The sequence below is a fragment of the Netta rufina genome (genome assembly GCF_964035555.1).
Source record: "Netta rufina genome assembly, chromosome: 5".
Classification (NCBI taxonomy): domain Eukaryota; kingdom Metazoa; phylum Chordata; class Aves; order Anseriformes; family Anatidae; genus Netta; species Netta rufina.
The window spans coordinates 47,342,122-47,364,110 of record NC_140128.1 but is presented as its reverse complement, the minus strand read 5'-3'; the positions used below and the strand labels follow the sequence as shown (position 1 = coordinate 47,364,110).

At 40.0% G+C, this 21,989-nt stretch overlaps 1 protein-coding gene across 1 annotated transcript in view; it reads right to left on the bottom strand.

Annotated features, from left to right (window-relative positions):
• The window catches only part of TTC8 (tetratricopeptide repeat domain 8), a 45,191-nt gene extending 24,198 nt beyond the window's left edge, over positions 1-20,993 (bottom strand). Inside the window, exons 1-6 of the mRNA XM_084287890.1 lie at positions 20,868-20,993; positions 13,844-13,873; positions 6,753-6,873; positions 2,479-2,542; positions 2,164-2,323; positions 1,192-1,281 (exon numbers count right to left, since the gene is read on the bottom strand). Of these exons, the coding sequence (XP_084144016.1) occupies positions 1,192-1,281; positions 2,164-2,323; positions 2,479-2,542; positions 6,753-6,873; positions 13,844-13,873; positions 20,868-20,981 (579 nt within the window). The 5' untranslated portion in view covers positions 20,982-20,993. The remainder of the gene's footprint in view (positions 1-1,191; positions 1,282-2,163; positions 2,324-2,478; positions 2,543-6,752; positions 6,874-13,843; positions 13,874-20,867) is intronic.
• Between the last annotated feature and the right edge of the window lie 996 nt (positions 20,994-21,989).

The window sequence follows — 21,989 nt, the reverse complement described above, 5'->3', positions numbered from 1 at the left end:
CTTTTTTCTAGAACTGACTTGTAACTGCCCTCAGTGGAGATGGTAGTCCTTCATTATCTAGCCAGGCTTGAACTTACTGTATTTGATTATCTATTCTTTTGTCTAGTTTGGTTAAGAGGCCAAGGGACAGAACTGTAAGAAGTGAGTAAGGAATGAAGTGCAATCACACAAAACTTATTTTCTTTGAAAACCACATTGAAAAGCAATGCATAAGTCCCAATCAGGTTTTAAAAAGCATCTTGAAAAAAAAAAAAAAAACACAAAGGAATTTGCTAATCATTTGTGGAAAGTTATTAACTAAAGTTTTAGACTGGGGAGGTAACTTTCACCAGCAGAAGATTAGGTACTAGCAGTCTTCTAAAAGCATTCATTGCTACATTTCTCAAAACAGACTAAATACACAGGGGTTCTATCACTTCTGTGTTGCCAATTAAACAAAACTCCTGAGAAATCTATCCAATAGTGGTTTGATACCTCATGAAAAATGAGTTGTTGGTCATAATCCAACATTAATTTTCTGTGACCAACATATGCACAGAAAACATATTCATCTATACATAACTGGTTATATTGGTGAAGACTCAACTGAAATGCCACACAGGGAAATCATTACACAATTTTTAGGTCCCTTCCACTCAGAGCTGAAACCACAAGTTGGGCAGATGGCCTCAGTTTCAATGGCTGTCAATCACAAGATCTTAATTGAAAATGAAATGAATTCCGAACAAAAAAGATGAAAAAAAATTGTATAAAAAAGATTGACATAAATTCATGACATAAAATCAAAGAGAAAAATCCAAACCAGTTGAAATTTTTTAGGTCAGGATTGCCATCTGTTTGTATTTCTGGCCAACCAGAAAGGTTCTGCTGTTCCCCTCCCCCCCCTTTTTTTTTAGTTGCCCTTCATCACTCCTATACAGAGAGTTCAAGGCAATTTACTATTAGAGTATTTTAGTATATATGTAGGTTTTTGCTACCTTATACTTTCAAAATGACTGCATCACACATATTTTCAATTCCAAGTCTGATAACCCCTGTTAGTGGACGAAAGATATGTAACACACTATTTATATGAAATTTATATCTTGAACACAGTTCATCATTGTTTCCATCCCCAATCTCATGTATCATTAGAATGATGCTAGAAAATTAGAAACAGATATCACAATTGTAACCAAAATAATTACATACCTTTGCCAGTTTCGGTTTTTCAGCATAGTTTCCTAAATTCAGTCGAGACAGATTTATGAAAGGGCCATCTGGATTTGTTATCATTGAAGCCTGAAGGGGAGAAACAAGTTTTTAAGTGGGAAGATCCCCTACACTTTTAGTGAAAATTTTCAAAATAGTAGCAGTATGCCAAAAAAAAAAATAAAAGAAAAAAGAAACAACACAACAATACAGTTTTAGATGCATTCCTCTGCTTCACAATAAGGATTCATCTTAATTTCATCTTTTCTGAAAGTGAGGAATCTATCCTACTCCCATACAATCCCTGAAAGAGGTTGCATGAACTACCTCCTGGAACTACCTTTTTCTTCCCTCTCTCCACTTCTTTCATAATGTGCCTAAGCATGCAGCTTACGCTGTTAGATGAACTGAAGGCAGGTGGGATACATAAAAGATCTTCAAGAAATATTTAGGGAGATCCGTTTGTACCCGTGATATTAAGAACTTGCCAGTAACATGCTACTAATCTGTATTACATGTTCATGCCTGTTGCAGTGTGTTAATTTTGAGAATAGATCAGAATAAAACTAGTACATCTTATTTTCTTTATCTTCTGAAGTAATAGAGACTGAAAGATTAGTAATTGCTTTGTAGCAAACTGAAAATCTTACAGACTCCGGCATACTTATGGTGAAATCATGTCATAGTCTTTTCATGGTCTTCAGTGAATAAAAATCAGTCTCAAAAAACTTGTGAATTTGTAAAACTTGTATGAATTTTTGTGAAATTCTGTACATATGTACATTGTATCCATGAATAGACTAGCAAACTAATGAGGTAGTATTTTCAAACTTGACTTTGGAAACAATTTAAACAAAATATTAAAAATACTGACCTCCCTCAAACTTGAGTTTAGATGCAGCTTTTAAGTTAAGTACAATGTCATTGTGCTATGATCAAGATGCTTTCTAAGAACAGAGTCAAGCAACTTACCGTCCCTATCCTGACAGATCTCCCAGAAGCACTAGTAACTGGACGAGCTGTGAGAGCTGTTCGAGGTGTTTTTATAGCCTGTTCCATAGTACTCGGCCGTCCACTTTGTGTGCTGGGTCTCACAAATCCTGTAATAGGCCTTCCTGACTGAGTGACTGGCCTGAAGATGGTAAGCATATTAACCTCACATCAAATGATATTTACTCATAGAGAGTTTAAACATAACTTATATTGGAAGTTTCATTTTTATGATGTAAATTTAGGATTTGCTTATGTGCAACAAGTCACATTTTTAAAAAATAAATTATCACGTACCTAACAGCTGGGCTGGGGCCTGCATCTTGGCTAGTTCCAGGGACTTTCAAAGATGTTCCTGGTCCTATAAAATAAGAGCATTGTTCACTTCATCTTGAGATACTACACCCTTGTCCAAGGGGCTTTAAAAATGCCTGTGTCTTACAATAAACTGGAAATTTCTTGGTTCAAACTGGAGAGAGATAGCACTAGAGAAAGAAGACAAGAAGAAAGAAAACTGCATTGTACTACTGGTAAATTGTCAGATCACTGCAAGAAAGATGTCATCATTAACATGGGAAAAAGTAATCTTCTGTAGATTATTCCTCTAGTTCTGTTTCTCTCTTCACCCTTTCTCTGTAGATGGTAAGGATGTGCTGCTTCTCCTTCCTTTTCCCCCTCATATATCCTACAGATTTCAAGTATGTCTAGTACCTGTACACTAGTACCTGTACAACATCCATTTCACTGGATTTTAAATTATCATTTGAGTCCTTCTCTTCACTGAAGGCAAGCAATATTGCCTTTGCGCACGTTCTACAACAGACTGTCTTCTCAAGAACATCTTAGGATAGTGTTTAAGTAAGAAAGGCTATTGGAATAATGAGATCAAACTAATTTAAAATGGTATATTTTCTACCTGGGATTCAAATACTATCCAGGTTTGATCAAGTAAACCACAATCTTTAGCCACAGGACAGCTATCTCCTGTCACTAGATCATGTAGGACCCCCATCCACAATTTAGAGCATAGTAAATTTCAAACTCATTTATATCCAAAGGTAATCAATGTAAATACCGAATTGGTTTGGACCCAAGCAAACAAATAGAGGGTTCCCCTTTTCACAACTTTCTGCTTTGATAGTGGATCATTAAGAATTACTAGTTCCTGAATATATCACTTCTACTGACATTTAATTATAATCATTTTTCCTAGCCTTCTATGAGAACGTCTAAGATAAGGTTTTAAAAATTTGTTTAAAAGTAAAATATGACATCTACATCAGCCTGTCTGTCCACCGCTTGCTACCACGTACAGAAGGAAATGAGATTTAAGTTGAAAAAGGTAGCTCTTGACAAATCTCTGTTGCTCACATACTTATTTTCTAGGTACCTATGAACAGCTCTTATTGCAAAGACTTCCAAGAACTGGAGTTATATATTGATAGCTAGGCAGTTTCCTGCCTCCTTATTTTCCCCACAGTATAACCCCCCATGTTTGCCCTTTCTTCAGCCTTCTCTCATACTTCCACCCTCAAGATGTAATTATCTCTGAGGCGCTACCATTCCACTATTTAAGTAAGAATACGAATACAAAAAAGATATTAACCATGATCTCCTTGGTAAATCCTAGTCAATATGTACATGATGCTGAAATAAGGACCAGAACTCAGGATTCTCTCTCTTCTGGCTAGCCACACTTAGGTTCTCTGTTGATTATGTGCTCTTTGAAGTACTATGAACCTTGAATTTTTCACTCCACAGCAGAAAGGGTGGACAGTCCACCAAGCAGAGTTTCTAAGGTGGTATCTAGGGCATCTTTCTTTCTTCTGAGAAATGGACGAAGGGCTTTCAACTTTTCAGGCTAGCAAACAATGAACCAGTCTTTTACTTTCTCAGCATCTTTTTAAAACTATCACAATAAGATAAAAAAGACAGGGCATTTTAATCCCTTTCCAGACATTTTTGTTTTGTGCTTTCATGTACTTGGAGAATGCTTACAGGATTTATTTCCCTTGATCTCACCCTAAGCAACTCAGTTCTGAGCCCTACTTTGACAATTGCAACTGAACTAGCTATGAATAGGCATCAAGAGAAAACAGCAATTCATGTGCTCATTAGAAGCTGCTGCAGAATTTAAGAGCTTAATTTCAGCAGTCAGTGATGGCTGCAGATGACTCCTTTAACTCCCTATTTAATAAAATAGCTGTGATTATCCATAATGCCAATTAGTATGAGTTTCTGAAAAATATGTTGTCAAGGTAACACATTTTAACAAGACTACAACCTTAGCTGATAAAATTGATGGTGTTGAGTTCAAAAGTAACAGACTAGGAACTTTCTGTAAAATGATGCTACAGGGTATTTTCATTAATAAACAAGAATGCTGGAAAACTAACACATCAAAACAACAAGAATTTTAAAAATGGGTAAAATACAAATTTCAGTATATATGCATGAAGAGGAGCCACAGAAAAGTAGTTGTTTCTAGTGGACTCTATATGATTAATTATTTAATGATGCGAGAGAGAGATAAATTGTTATTAAGATAGTTCTGTCGGGAAACTAAGATAGGGACAGATGAAAAATTCCAGTGCATGTGTAACTGATGTAAAAGAATTTGAACTGCTGAGTAAGCAAACTACAGATAATAGGAGTTGTACTACAGTTGGTGTAACTACACATCTAAAAATCTTAAAATGTTGTAAGCTATAACAAGAGCGGGGGAGGATATCCTGATAAGTTTGCCTCAGTAAAAGACCCCAAGTCAAGACCAACTACAGCTAACACTTTTTAACAGCAACAGAAAAAGCCGACATCCAGCAAGCATCTGTTCTTATTGTCACATGTAGAAGTGGAAGTGATACCTGTGCTTAACTTTTATATAAAAAGTTTAACAGAAAAGTACTTCATTGTTATGCAGAAAGTAAAATTAAGCTGTAGAAGAAAACCATGTTTTGTACATGGTTTTCTATATGGTGCCAGTGGACTGTTGGTTTGGTGACTGCAACAGAAAAAGGATGTGGATAAATTGGAAAGGGACAAGATGAGAATTTCAAGACTCAATTCAACAATTAAAATATAAACCTCAAAATGAAACGTTCATTTGGTTCATCAAAGAAAAGATCACTGAATGACTTAAGCACAGTTTTAGCTATTTACTCTATATACCTTTGAATATAAAGACTATACATATATATAAAAGGTATATTAAAAGATATAAAAATATACCTTTGAAAATAAAGACTTCATATCAGGCATAAAAAGTACACAAAGAAGCAACAGCTGAAGCCACAGTTGATAATTCCCACTAGGGATATGGCATACATTGATACAAGCAAATTTAGTAATTTAACAAAGACTGCAGTCTTTCTCTCTGAAAGTTTTTATACTTTCCAATAAACTACACGCTATCTCAGGCACGTGTGGTAGATTTGAAGCATGAACAACATTATTTATCTTATTTATCTCAGTGATTCTGGAGTGCAGGTTATACTACCATAAAAATTTTCCTTGTCTTTGAAATTTGTGACATTCTATCCAAAAAGTCACCTCTTTTTCAGTTTAGTATGAAAGTATTTTTCCTGAATGCTCCATTTCTCAATAATATTCCTCAAATGATTTTTCTTGGCAGATGGTCTTTACCACAGGGTGCAAAGAGTTTAAGTAAGATTACTATGCTGTTTTGAGACAAATACATATAATTAAATTATCAAAATGTATAAACACAACTTGAGTACTGCTTGACTGTTTATATGTGACCAAGCATGTAATGACAATTTTAAAAAATGCAATCAGATGGATAAAAATACACAGTTGCCTACTTCTATCCAGATAAGAAAAGCTTTTAATGATTCAAAAATTAATTCTAATCTATGTCCAATTCTTCCCTTAAATTCTCTTACATGGTCGGTGGTTGAGAGTCGTATCTAATAAGATGCATAAAAATTCCCATATGGACCATAATGGAGAAACACAGCAAATAGAAATAATGTCAAAAAGTACAGAAGTAATGGAAGACTATAATGACTGCCCGCTTAGATAGGATCTCATGAAACTGAAAAGAGCTTCATGCAGGAAACAATGACAGTGCTGAAGAAGTGCCCTGGAAAGCAAGAGAGGAAAAAGAAGAGAAAAGCAGAAGAAAGCAAAAGCAGTTTAGAAAATGTTTGTAGGAAATGCAACGAATCAGTGATGTCAGATTTGGCCTGACTGTTGTCTACAGTACAGGCATAGGGATGGGATACTTAGTACACCAAGGGCGTATTTTTCTTTTGTTTCCCACTAGAGAAGAAGCCAGAAATCAATGCACTGATGGAAAAGAGACAGCTAGTACAGAAATGTAGAGGAAAAGCTGACAAAACACTTTTCATCCAAATCCCTGGAAGACAGGCCTAAGCAGTATATCAAGATCATGTGGTCAATGCAATCAGAAAACAATTGAAAGCTCTTCTTGTAACAATAGCTAAAAGCTGTAACAGACCACTCCATTGTGTACTATTTTATGATAGATGACAATCCTGATCAAAACAGCTCCTGTTGCATCAGTGTACTTAAGAGAAAGTCGTTCTTACGTGCGACTTGAGCAATGGCATTTTCATCTAGCATCATCTCTGCAATTCCTTCTTGATCCATATCGATTTCATCCACATACACCATTTCTGTCAAAGCTCGTGTTTTCAGGCTCCAGGCAGCCTGAATAAGGATAAAGTACAAAAAGACAAGTATCTTCAGGACACCAATTAAATCATCTAAACAGCATTTTTTTTTTTAATTATTTTATTGTTCCTTTCACAGTTTTAATAAGCTTGAATAAGCTATTGATTGGAACAACCGGGTGTATCTGAACATACGCTATAGGTGGACCTAATGCTGCTCTTAAAATCCATTGCCTGACATGCAGGTCACAAGTGCAGCTTCAAGCATGGCGCCAGCATGTTTGGGAAAGCACACAGGGAGCCCATGTGTTCAAGCAGGCTCATTCATTGCTTGTCCTGTCAATCAAGGCAACGTGCTGGCAGTTCCCTCCTGGTCCAGCCATACAGTTGCCTGACAGAGGTGGAGAGGGGACCAGAACTTAGACCACTCTTTTGGAGTGGAATAGGTAAAGTCCCTGAGTTTGGAGGACAGAATTTCACGCCTGATCAAAGTTAGGACTAATTTATGTCACAGGCAACTGAGATCTTCTGCTCCTGAAGAAATCCTCAGCTACAAGTGCCATTCAAAACCCATTGCTGATGGACACCTTGTTTAAATTGGGATGGGAGAGCAAGCTAAGTAAAGCCACTATAATGCAAAGCAATTCCCTTCACAGGCATCTGTAAAGAAAGAAGGAAGATCTCATAACCAGAGGTTCAAGATACATTACTATAGCATTAAGTATCCAAAAGTGATAGTCTTTAAAAAGATCATCTCAAATTCAGAGCATAAACTGTAAAAGCGTGTAAATGTATAAGCATCTCAGTCTGTGAGATTATTGAAGTACTTAATAGACACCTGAAATGATAAACTGCTATGTTAAATGTCCTGTGGAGCGATGTGAGTAGTGTGGAAAGGCAAACATAACCTTAGACTACCTGACCATGTAGACTATAGAGATAGCAAATCAATGGGGAGAAAACAAACACCAGTCGGTACTGAAATACAGAATCACAGAATCACAGAATTGTCTAGGTTGGAAGAGACCTCAAGATCGAGTCCAACCTCTGACCTAACACTAACAAGTACTCCACTAAACCATATCACTAAGTTCAACATCTAAACGTCGTTTAAAGACCTCCAGGGATGGTGACTCCACCACTTCCCTGGGCAGCCCATTCCAATGCTTCACAACCCTCTCAGTAAAGAAGTTCTTCCTAATATCCAACCTAAAACGTCCCTGGCACAACTTTAGCCCGTTCCCCCTCATCCTGTCACCAGGCACGTGGGAGAACAGACCAACCCCCACCTCGCTACAGCCTCCTTTAAGGTACTTATAAAGAGTGATAAGGTCGCCCCTCAGCCTCCTTTTCTTCAGGCCGAACAAGCCCAGCTCCCTCAGCCGCTCCTCATAGGACTTGTTCTCCAGTCCCCTCACCAGCTTCGTTGCCCTTCTCTGGACTGCTTCGAGCACTTCCACGTCCTTCTTGTAGCGAGGAGTCCAAAACTGAACACAGTACTCAAGGCGAGGCCTCACCAGAGCCAAGTACATGGGGACCATCACTTCCCTAGACCTGCTGGACACACTGCTTCTTATACAAGCCAGGATGCCATTGGCCTTCTTGGCCACCTGAGCACACTGCTGGCTCATATTCAGCCGACTATCCACCAATACTCCCAGGTCCTTCTCCATCTGGCAGCTCTCCAACCACTCATCTCCCAGCCTGTAGCTCTGCTTGGGGTTATTGCACCCCAGGTGCAGGACCTGGCACTTGGCCTTGTTGAACTTCATGCAGTTGACCTCAGCCCATCGGTCTAGCCTATCCAGATCCTCCTGCAGAGCCTTCCTACCCTCAAGCAGATTGACACACACACCCAACTTGGTATCATCTGCAAACTTACTGAGGGTGCACTCGATCCCCTCATCCAGATAATCGATAAAGATATTAAAAAGGACTGGCCCCAGTACCGAGCCCTGGAGAACGCCACTAGCAACCGGCCTCCAGCTGGACTTGACTCCATTCACCACTACTCTTTGGGCCCGGCTATCCAGCCAGTTTTTAACCCAACGAAGCGTGCGCCAGTCCAAGCCACAAGCAGGCAGTTTCTTGAGGAGAATGCTGTGGGAAACGGTGTCAAAAGCCTTGCTGAAGTCAAGGTAGACCACATCCACAGCCTTTCCCTCATCCACCAAGCGCGTCACTTTGTCATAGGAGATCAGGTTTGTCAAGCAGAACCTGCCTTTCATAAACCCATGCTGACTGGGCCTGATCGCCTGGTTGCCCTGTAAGTGCCGTGTGATGAAACAAGATAATCTGCTCCATGAGTTACCCTGGCACTGAGGTCAAACTGACAGGCCTATAGTTTCCCGGGTCTGCCCTCCGGCCCTTCTTGTAGATGGGCGTCATGTTTGCTAGCCACCAGTCGACTGGGACCTCCCCCGATAGCCAGGACTGTTGATAAATGATGGAGAGCGGCTTGGCCAGCTCCTCTGCTAGTTCTCTCAGTATCCTTGGGTGGATCCCATCTGGCCCCATTGACTTGCATACATCCAAGTGCCGTAACAGGTCGCCAACCATTTCCTCATGGATAGTGAGGGCCACATTCTGCTCCCCATCCCCTTCCACCAATTCAGGGTACTGGGTATCCTTATAGTCCTCCCGAGTGGCCCACCCTCTTTTCCAAAGATTGTAAATCCTCTTTTTTCTCCTAAGCTCAAGCCACAACTCTCTGTTCAGCCAGGCCGGTCTTCTTCCACTCCAGCTCGTCTTTGGGCACGTGGGGACAGACCGCTCCTGCGCCATTAAGATTTCCTTCTTGAAGAGCGCCCAGCCTTCCTGGACTCCTCTGCCCATCAGAACCGCCTCCCAAGGGACTCTACCAACCAGTGTCCTGAGCAGCTCAAAGTCAGCCCTCTGGAAGTCCAATACAACGGTTTTACTGGTCCCCTTCCTGGCTTCTCCAAGAATGGAGAACTCTACCATTTCATGGTCACTCTGCCCAAAACAGTTTCCAACCACCACATCTCCCACCAGTCCTTCTCTGTTTGTGAAGAGAAGGTCTAGCGGGGCACCTCCCCTGGTAAGCTCACTAACCAGCTGTGTCATGAAGCTATCTTCCACACTCTCCAGAAACCTCCTAGACTGCTTTCTCTGGGATGTGTTGTACTTCCAGGATATATCTGAGAAGTTGAAGTGCCCCACAAGAACAAGTGCTGACGATTTTGCAACTTTTGTCAGCTGCCTGTAGAACTCCTCATCAGTCTCCTCATCCTGGTTCGGTGGTCTATAACAGACCCCCACCAGGATGCTTCCCTTGTTGGCCTTCCTGCTGATCCTAACCCATAGGGACTCAACCTTATCATTCCCAGCCTCAAGTTACAAGACATCGAAACTCTCTCTGATATAGAGAGCCACACCACCACCCCTTCCATGCTGCCTGTCCCTTCTGAAGAGCCTATAGCCAGACATTGCAGCACTCCAGTCATGAGAGTGGACCTACCACGTTTCCGTGATGGCAACCAAGTCGTAGCCTGCCTGCTGCACAGTGGCTTCCAGCTCCTCCTGTTTGTTACCCATGCTGCGTGCATTAGTGTAGATGCAATTCAGCTGGGCCATTGCCTTCTCTCCCAGTCTTGCCATTGTTATCCCTGGCACAGCTCTAACAAGCCTTGTTTCAGCCCCGTCCCCCTTCTCACCTAGTTTAAAGCCCTCTCAATGCGCCCCGACAGCTCCTGGCCCAGGATCTGTTTTCCCCTTAGAGATAGGGACCCATCTGTGGCCATCAGGCCAGGTGCTGAGTAAAGCGCCCCATGGTCAAAAAAACACAAAATTTCTGTGTTGGCAGCAGCCTCTGAGCCACATGTTTATCAGGTGGGCTTTCCGTGTCCTCTCTGTACCCCTCCCTGCCACCATAGGGATGGACAAAAACACCACCTGTACTCCCGCTCCATCCACTAACCGTCCCAGTCCCCTATAGTAATTGTTTGATGGTCTTCAGGCTTCTCTCTTCAATGTCATCACTGCCAGCCTGGACTATTAAAAGAGGATAATAGTCAGAGGGGCGAACCAGGTTGGGAAGCTTTCTGGCAATGTCCCTGACCCTGGCCCCAGGGAGGTAACAGACTTCCCTACAGGAAGGGAGTCGCCCACAACAATCACCCTTCTTTCTGTCCTGGTGGAGGCAGTCCTGAGGCGTGGAGTCGACTTCCTTGCCCTAGGCATCCTCCTGGGTAGACTTTCTACCTCTTCCTCAGCTACCTGTCGCTCAAGCTCCAGGGCCTCAAACCTGTTGCGTAGGGGCACCTGGGAAGGTGGGGCTGGTGGGGGGAAGGCATCGCCTGGAGACTTCCTGGAGAGCGCACTGTGCCTGGTGTACACCATTGCAGCTGAGCTAGCGGTAGACCGCCATTAAAGGACATGTTCGTATGGGTGGGGGGTAGCGCTCTGCCCTTCCTGTGCTAACTGCCATGCCAACTGCCACACCACGCCCTAACTGCCACGCCACGCCCTTCTGCCATGCCACGCCCTTACTGCTGCACCACGCCCTTCTGACATGCCACGCCCTGTTTGCCCATGCTGTTCGCCGCCCTCCTGGTCGCCGCGCTCCTGGTCACTCACACTCTCTAGGGGCAGCTAATCTAAGAATCACTAATATTTGCTAAGGAAACATTTCAGAATAGAAACAGAATTATGCTACTCTTAATGGAACTGAAGGCCCAACACATGGCAACATCTGTTCTTTAAATAAAAGAGAGAAGATTTCATAATTTAAGTCGTTATGTAATGAGACATTTCTTGTTCATCAGTTCTCAGACCATGCCTTCCTCTAACCTTATCTGATATAATATTTCTATGCAACTTGATAACTGCCTAACAAAAAGAAAGTATACCTAAATATGTTGAGATATTTAACATTAATTTTCTTCCAAGCAGAAATAAAGGAGGCATTTAGGCAGCCAGTTCTGCCACAATTAGAAACCTTTGTTCAAGTAAGAAGAGAAAGTAGCAAAGCAGGGTGATTTGAATCTAGGCCAGACAGACGAAATCTAGATTTGTTTATTATCTTTTAATTTCTTCCTCTGTAGTAGGGTGACAACCATTAATTAGCATTGATATTTACAGTTAGATGTTCAATATCCTTAACCATCTTTCATTATTCTAGACAAGTAGTTAGTTTGTTGATTTTTTTAACAACTTGAAGGAAGTCTGCTTTTTTCAAAGACATGTATGTCTGAAGTCAACATAACCGAGTCTATATTGAGAACACGTTGCAATTAGAGCTCTCAGTATACTCAAACACAGGCTAATAATTTCCTAACAGTTATAAGAAAAGCTGCCCATAGTAACGATCTTTTTCTGGCAATTGAAAGTAGCAACTTCTCTAAGCTAATTGCTAAAACAGAACAGTTCTTAACATAGACATATTGCTCTGATTTTTTCCAATAACAAATATCAGAGGATGTGTTTTTAAAGCCATACATTTCTTTATGATTATCAGATGTATCTGCCATGAACAATAGGTTCCTTGGGCTGCTCTTCCAGTCTTAAGCTCCTAGTCTGGGGCTTCACAGCCAACAATAATCTTGAATATCATGTATTATTCGTTAATTAGACATCAGTCTGTAGATGATAGTATTGCCCGTAGCAATGCTTGTTATACAATTTCTGACTAGAACAGCAAGAAAAAGAATGTCAAATTCGTTACTTAAGCTACAGAAAGATGACCTTTACCTTAGGAGACAAGAAAATTTTTTACTACTTCAAAATTCTTAACTACTACTAACAAGACCCATTTAAAACAAAAGTAACATTTAGTTAGCTTTAGTAGTTTACTGTAGTACAATGCACAGTTTTTGCTCTGTGAAAACCTGTAACATTTTAATCTGAAACTAAAGCAGAAGCTGAAAAACGTCAATTAAGATGAGTAAGAACAGCACTAAACTGGAAGAGCCACATTGCCAACAGCAAGAGGAAAGCTGACTTATGATCACAAAAAGCCGAGAAAATAAATTCATGCATTTCTGAGTAACCATGTACGGATATTGAGACCTCTACTTTGTACAAGTTTGTCTACTTGAACTGTTGTCTCAGATTCCATTTGTATCATCTGCTCCCCCTGTGCAGGGTTGTATTGGGTTTACATGGCAAGATTTTGGTAGCGGGGAGCTGCAGGTGTGGCCTCTGTGAGAAAAGTCCATAAGCTGCCATGTGTTAGATAAGGTCCAGTTCCAGCCATCTCCAAAGGGACATGCCACAAATTTTATTCCGTACAACACAGAGCCTAAAAGAACAGACTGCAATAACTACCTTGAAACGTGATCTTTAAAATCAAGAAGATATCCATCAGTATTTCCCTGAAATCATTTTGTATTCAAACAACTTACACGACTTCACTGGAACTAATAGGAGACTTGTAGAATATGTTTCTAACTGTGGGCTAGGGCTAAAAGAAGCCAAGACTTGCACATTACTCTCCTTCCCATTGCTGTAATCTAGTAGTAACACGGACAGAATGAACAATGCATTACTCTCAGTCTTCCATTAGCACAGCAAGGGATCATCACGCAGCTTCAAGATTCCACACTCTACACAAGGTAGGCAGGGAGAAAGAGCTGCAGGAGCAGGAAGGGCATGGGTAATAGCCCACCATTACACTGGATTAGATGAAACATGAAAAAGCCCTGAGAACATAAAGGTTGTTCGATCTGTGAAATACACACTGTTTTTTTCCTAATCTCGCTAGCTGATGGAGGTCATTTTGTTCAAGATAGATTCACTGTAGCTTTCACAAGGCACTGAGCTACTGAACTGCTGAATAAACCTGAAAAATATGTGAGAGAAATATATGTTTATTTTGTATAAAAACTGCCTATTTAAAATAACCGTTATCAAAATAGTGCCTCACCAGTGATGAAAAACAAGTTTATGCCATTAAGGATTTAACAATGAAACAAGTATTATTCAGCATATTAGAAATACTTCCCAATTATTGCATCTAATGATTATATTTAGGGAAAGAATTTTACCTCAAACACGGAGTATCCAGTATCAGGCTCCTGAAAAGAAAAGAAGAGAAATTGAAGAATGGAGAAGCAACAAAAAGTAAAGAAGAACACCCAAAGAATTATGAAATTAAATCAAAATACTTTGTGACCTCCTTATCTTGCAGAAACATTTTCTGACACATATATCCAAATTTCCATTTTATTGCATTTTCTCAATTTACAGACATTTCTGAGTTCATCAATATGTTACAGAACAAAAGCAGATTTACAGTAAGTACTTTTTTCAGACACTGTTTGTTTTTTTGCTGCTGTGGAATCATGCTGGCCCAAACTTAGATTAACATTACAGAATTACTAAAGTGAAAGATGGTCTATTTTCAGAGGAGAGGAGAGGAGAGGAAAGGAAAGGAAAATGTAAGCAAATTTCTCAAAAGTTAACTAGATGATTAAGCCACACACTTCATAATTCCTGCATAATAAAATCCCTTGTTGGTTGCTGGCGGTGCTGACACCGATATCACACAAGTACATAAAGGAAATTTTCTTCACATGACAAAAGCTCTTTTTTTTGTACCTTTATGATAGAAGTGACATATTTATTGCATACCAGACAGTAATGCTTTAATGAACTAAAAACAGCAGCCTAATTAAGTTTACCTCAAACAGCTGGAATTTCCATACACTTGAAAAATTGAGGTGAAATTAAGTAAATAATAACAACAGGAAACATGGCTCTATCATAATTTGTTGTGCAATTACCACATTTATATAGTATTTAATGATTCTTCAGTGCTTCTGCTGTTCAATTGCAGGGACCCCAGCATATTAACTGAGCTTTAGGGGGAAATATAGGGAAGGTGGGAGACAGACATTACTTTGTCTACATCACCATGAATCTTCTGTAGAGTCTGATTATTTCTTTTCTGATCCTAGAGGCATTGGTAAATTTTTTATGTATCTGGCCTTGTGTAAATCTACCACAGTTAAGCCAGCTATGTTCAATTCAATATAGAATCACAGGATAATTCAGAGCAGAAAGACACTTCAGGAGCTCTTTAGTCCAAAGCCCTGCTCAAAGCAATCTCTGCTGTGAGGTCACGTGAGATTGCTTAGAGCTTTGTCCTGTCAGGTCTTGAAACCTTCCAAGGATGGAGATTGCACAGTGCCTCTGTGCGACCTGTTCCTCTGCCTGGATCAGAGAAACGTTTTTCCTTATATCAAGTCAAAACCTCTTTCATTTCAGTTGATGTCTGTGGTCTCTCTCCCCATGCACCACTGCTGCAAAGAGCCTAGCTCTGTCTTCTTCACACCCTCTGAGTAGTACTAGAAGGCTGTTATCAGGCCACATCAATGTCTTCTCCAAGCTGAACAACTTCAGTTCCCTCAGCCTCTCCTTGCTCCATCCCCTGATCACCTCAATGGTTCTCTGCTCCAATTGGCAACAACTCTTAATGGAGAGCTCAAACTTGGATGTATTCTAGATGGACTCTAGTAAATACATAAGTTGAATCACTTCACTCAGTCTACTGGTTACATTCCTCTTAAATAGTACCCAGCATGCGGTTAGATTCTTTTGCAAGCAGGGCACACCACTGTTTCATGCTTCACCAAGAGATTGGAGAGGGCAGGCTCTTTCCTTTCCTGCATAGTATGACACATGGTCTACATCTCCCAGTTTGAGATTCCCATTTTTATTCAGTAAATTCCAGGACAGCAGGTACCTGGAACACTAGTGATGCCTTCATCTTCCTTCTGTAGCACGCAGCAAATCCTATGCCCTTTTAAGCATCATATTTGAAATCATAAAGTTGTTCATCAGTGCTGAGTGCATAAAAGAGCTTAAGAATTGAGTACATGGAACTAAACTTTAAGGGAGGGATTAATCTGAGCTGTCTGAGATATACTTGTGCTTGAGCAAGGCACTTAAATCACCTTTACATTTTAATCACATCTTATTAAAAGAGTATGGAGTTCATTTAATATGTAATTTTATTTATAGTGTTTGTTCTCTACAAAACAAGCTGATCTACCTAAGCAATAAAGGAAAGGACATTGCAATATTTGGGCTTGTATTTTACTCACCCCATTGTGTCCGAGTGTTACAGCACATATGGTGTACTAGAAAACGGTTTAAGAGCAGTAGGTGATCTTCCATACCATATGTGCTACAGTAACTAATGAGGGCAAGGTTAAGAATACCACGTCAACACTAACTCAGAAATGCCTTGATGTTACAGCTGTGTATCTCACTTCAGGCACTATTCATTAGTTTAAATAAATAAATAAATAGAAATGAACCAAATTCGCCTATGTAGGAGCATTCATACTGCTAATAATGTTCAGAAAGTGACACCCCTCATCACTTAGAAAAAAAATAAAGTTGATCAATTATACTTAGTAAAAACAATATTCTGTCTTAATTGTAGATGTTAATATTTGGTGTACATCCTAACATAGTTTTTCAGTTTTTGACAAGAACTAACTTAAGAAACTCAAGCAGGGGATAGAACGCTCTCATTGAAAACAAGATAGAAAAAACAGAAACTAAAATTAAAATGTGTTTTAACATAGGTGGATCCAGTAGCTGTTACTTGTGCAAGTAATCCACTGGAACTAGGTTCAGAGTAAAGATTTCTTTGAGAGGATTAACAAATAGCATTGTCCTGTAAGCTTGTACCTCAAAACAAAAGGTCAAATTTATTCTTCATTTACACATATAAATCTTCTTTGAAATTAATAAGATTGTAAAAGCAACGAAGGAAGGATTTAACCCAGATCTCTAAATCCACTGAGGGTATTTTAAAATTAATGTATAGAGTCGGTTAATTTTAAGAACAAAAATATTTAGAAAAACAAAGTTTTCTGATGCTTATAGCTTAGAAAAGGAAATGAAACAAGAATACATACCCTATATTCTAAAAAAGCTTCGTTTTACAATTTATTTCAGTTGAGTATGATTTAATACAAGCAGAATATTAAAATCAGTATATATGAAAATGCTCTTCAAGAAGAGCAGAAATACAAAAAATATTACCCAGGAACAGTGACATTACTGTATGTATCAATGTTATGCATAAATTTATTAATTACAGACTTTTGAACCAATAGCTGATCCCAGCTTTTTCATATCAAGTTCCATGTACATGAACATATACGTGATACTTTTATTACGATCTTAAAAAAAAAACTGTATGTAAGTAATAGTAGTTGAAAGCATACCCTGGGAGAAAAAAAGGACAAATGAACAAGAGCAAATTCTCACAGCAGACAGTTAATCAAGTTAAAGGCAGGACATCCACTTTATGTCCACTAATTACATTAGGCAATTTATTTATTTTTTGTTAAACTACAGCAGGCCTTGTACATTGGTGCTGGTTTACTGCCTTAAATCTGACATATGGAACACAAAGAAGAGTAATCAGATTAGGTAACTAATCAGGATGATCAACAGAGACAGCCATGGATTGTATTTCCTCTAGGTCATTCTATTACTATAAACATAGAAGACAATGTCTGCTTGGTTACAATAGGGAATAACTGAATTGAACATCAGTGCTCTGTGTGTTTGTATGCCCAAATGCTGGTTATAGACCATGCAGTTTTATCTATCTTCAGATAAGATTATTATCACAGAAGTAAACTTCATCAATAAACATAATATTCCTATTTTTAAATGAAGAAGTGCACAAAACATTTTATATAAAAAAAATATTTGTCTTCCACAAAATAGAACTCAGCAGGAGTTGATTATCATTCTATCACAACGTTAATCATATTTTATTCAAGAACTCTTTAGGAATACGTAACTGATTTTTAAACGTTTTGATTTCACTGATGTGTTTTATAAGCATGCAACTTTATAATTGATTTGATACCACTGCATAAGAAAATTCCTGATTTTAGCTCAGTTGGCTAAAAGGTCACCACCATACCTCTAAAAGCTTCTGATGCCTGCCACATCTGATGACCAAGTTCAAAGAGAGTTCTACACCAATTAAGATAGCTTGTAAATGTACATAATGTAAGTATTAGATCATCAGTATACCTATTTTTCAGATCTTCAAATCATCTTACTGTGTTCTACAGAAGACACATTCGGAATACTAAGTTATATTTCTTAATTTACCACTCTCCATACACTTATCAGGATGTACTAGCCAAGAAAACATATTTCGTTTATAAGTGTGACTGGCAAAAATACGTACTTCCTAGGGTATTGTAAAGAGCTGATTTCAACTGCTTCTAGCTTTGTGACAGTGTTGCTGTTGCAATGGAGCAGAAGTGGTGATACCATTTAGCAGACCAGCTGACACAGCTGGGAAAAACAGGCTGTCAGGCATACAGTCTTCTCTCTTAGGCATGACAACACTCAGATTATGTTCTGTTAGTCTCTTCTTTTACTTACTATCATTAAATCATGCCTTACAAGGGAGAAAGCTAGTTGCCTGAGCTTGAAAAAGTTCTGGTCTGCAACAGTCTCAGTTAAACTCAACCATTCCTGGGCATCTCTTTAAAGGATACCATCTCCTATGGCTTGGTCTGTACTATCTCCTCTAAGGCTGTCCAAAGAAATGAATCTCTGCACAGTGAGAGAAGCTACTGCTCCTTCTGTCAACTGGTTGCAGAGGTTGGGAGGCATGTGCTAAGTGAAATACGGGACAACAGGATGAGAACAGATGGCACTGTGATTACAGCAGTTGAGTACTGCCTTGTGGTACACAGCAGCTCACTTAATCCAAACTTTCCATGAGTGTTGTCATTTGTCTGTTTGCTTTCCTGGTGTCCAGCATGACGTATCATGGTCCTGATTTGCAAAAATGCCCCTATTAAGGAAGACAGCAGTTCTAAAACATTTGATGGTCAAACCCTATGTGCTTTTTAAGCACAATAAAATGGACATTTCAGGTTAGGCACTGGAAATGATATACATATCCAGTTTTAGATGTTTCTCCAGGTTATACTAAAATAATAATTTAGTTCACATGAGCAGACAACAGCACCATTTTCCTGGTAGGCACTTACAGAGGACAGAAATAAAGTTGGATCAAAATGTGTAGCAACTATCAATTTCATAATTTCATTAACCCCACTTTCAAAAGTAAAACAAACTTCAGGAATCAAGAGTCAATCTGCTTGAGAATGGTCCTGGATTCTTAATTAACTTTTTTTTATTAAAAAAAAAAAAAAGCAATCTTAAATCACTTTTATAGTATTCACAATCACAGCAACAAAACTGATTTTTAATTGCCTCAACGTTAGAGTTTAGTATTTTTCAAAGATTTCTAAAAGTAACAATTCTATTAAATGCAAAGTAAACACACTGCAGTACATGAACATATGTTTTTTGTTGTTTTTGTTTTTTTTTTTGTTTTTTTTTTTCATTATGTTGTATTAAGTAGGTTAAAAATAGCTTGTAAGGTTTCAACTACATATAAAATACATTTGTGAGACATATTACTATTTCCTTTTCTCTAGGCCTGAAGTCAGGCAGGGTAAACATGTGACAGATTGGTACCTGAAAGCAACAGGCATTCGAAGGTAAGGAGCTGTAAGTTAGGGAAAAGACCACAGCTAGGAAAAGACACAGCTAGGGAAAAGACATGCCAGGCTTTAAGTATGAGAAGCGGAGTAATAAAATACAAGTGTACATGGACAGATAACCGATATTAAGATTTTGTGTTGGTTACAACAAAATTCTACATCTGAAACATAATGAGAACAATTGACTTACATAGAGAAATTCCATTCTATGTTAACTCTGCCATGAACGTTGAAGCTATATTTTAACTTAGATAATTAGAAAATGTTTCACCTAAACAGATTTCAAGAGCAAGATTTTGTATGCTGAGTTGGCAAGTCTGGTTCAAGTTGCATTCTTGAAAATGACTTAGCCAATACTCCAATTTTTCTAATGTAGGTGATTCATTTTAAAGTATTTTTTAAATCATTAATTCCTGCTTAAGCAGAGCACTTGATAAGGATTCCTCAAGAAAATTACATCGAGCAACAGCAAAACAAACTATATTTCAAGTTTATCTCTACGGAAAGCAAAAGACATTTCCTTCTAAATTTTCAGGTAGGTTGGAAATACACTGCTGAAATGCACACACTGCGTTTTAAAGCTTTTGACGTGCACAGAAGTGATGCTCAATTCCATTTAGTGTTCAGGATGAATTTTCTTGGAATTTCTTCTTTAGTAAGAGTTTTTCAGCTCGTGGCTCTTTGTTGGTGCCTTAGAGTATAAACCATAAACAAAAGCACTTTTTAAATATCTATCCTAAACCAATGTAAACACTTATTGTGCTATATATTTACACAGTCATGTGATTGCGCAGCTTTCTTTAAAGATACTTTTACCCTGTGATAAAAAGAATTGCCTTCAAGATTCTTAAAAACTGTGCCTATAAAATGCTTTGGGAGACATGATTTACTATAAAGTAACTGTGATGAAGACGATCAATTTGATTGCTGCTTTCCAAATCTAGCTGTAAAAACTTTGTCACACAGAGAAATATTAATTCAGATGTAATGTTACCATATCCTTCCATTTACAGAACAGTGAAAAAATATGTAGGTATAAAACAGATGTCCAATGTTTGCAACTTTGCAACTGTGGAAAGCTAACAGAGAGGGCTATTCTGTGGTAGTGCTGGGAGCCAGGCTGAGGTAAAAGGGTTTCAGTCACCGTGACACCGAACATCAGTGTAAAATCAACAGCAAACAGGACTGATTAGGGCCTTGGCTTTTCCTCCTTCGGCAGCTCCAAGTGTTCAGGGAGGGCGAGCAGCGGTGGCTCCCCGCTGCTGTCGGGGCTGCGTTCCCCTCACCCGGCGGGCCAGGGCGGGGCAGGGGTAGGGGCAGGGCAGCTCGGTGCCGCCCCGGCCAGGCCCCGGCCCGCTAATAGGGCTCGCAGCGGGTCTCTCCAGCAGCACCTGCGAGCACAGCGAGGGGCACCGCCGAGGAACCCCCACCCCGGCCCGGCCCGGCCCGGCCCGGCCCCTCGGCGCCCCCGGCCCGGCCTCCCCGCCCGGCCCGGCCCCGCTACCTGCTCGCCGGGCGCCGCCTCCAGCAGCTGCGAGCAGAGCTCGGCGCACTGCCGGAATTTCCTCCGCCTGAAGCAGCTCCAGGCCCGCAGCAGCGGCTCCATGTCGGGCCCCATCCCGCCGCTCAGCCGGGCCGGGGCGGAGCAGGAGGGGGAGCCGGGCTGGAGGGGGAGCCGGGCCGCGGCTACGGAAATGGCAGGCTCCGCCTCGGCCCCCCGGGCCTGCGCGCCGCCATGGCGACCTGCGGCTTGGTCCGCTCAGCCCCTGTGCCCACCCCTCTCGGGGGTACCCCAAAAACCGGGGGGTAGTCCAGCCCCTGTAGGTGGCCACAGCTGAAGTTAAGCCTGCGGGTTTCAAGGAATGCGGCTTTAGCCTTGGGTTCACTCGTTGACCTATTTTCAGCGTGTATTTTGTGCTGTTCCAGTGTCTGAGCGCAAAGCTCCTCACAGGCCGCTGGAGAAGCTGTTGGAGTTAAGTCAGTACCGAAGAGACTTTCACTGTGTAAATCAGTAAAACTCCTATGAATTTAACCAGGGCTTAAAGCTGATTCTTACTGAAGTCAGAGCTAGATTTCATATTGCCTTCAAAGAAAGAAGGGTTAGGCTCATTATTGATGGCTGAAAGAGGAGTTAAATCTGTTGCGCTGAGATCAGCAGACTTCAAATAAACCCAGTGCTCTAAAATTGTGTCCTACTGCTTGCTGCTATAGTTTCCAAAATGTAAATTATTAAGATCCATTTGGAATTGAAATATATGCCGAAACAAGAAGAATATAGTTCCTTAATCCTCATTTGAGTAAAATGTCCTATAGAGCTATGGGAGTCTTGCATGAAAAGGGCACAGACTGCTGTGAATAAGTCTTGCAGACTCCATTGGTTCCTTCATTAGTTTCTGTAAAGGCAAAATAAGACAGATGTTTAGAAGAGAAAAAAGCTAGAACACAACTTGTACTTTGTATTGTAAGATTCTGATTGCAACCATCAGCCCAAGGAAGAAAAAATCTCTAGGGATGCTTGAAGAAACGATTAAAAAATAAAATGAACTTTTGACATGAAAATATCTGATGGACAAAAACTAATGTGATAGCTAAAATCATGTTGGTGATTTAACACATTGTTCTGATT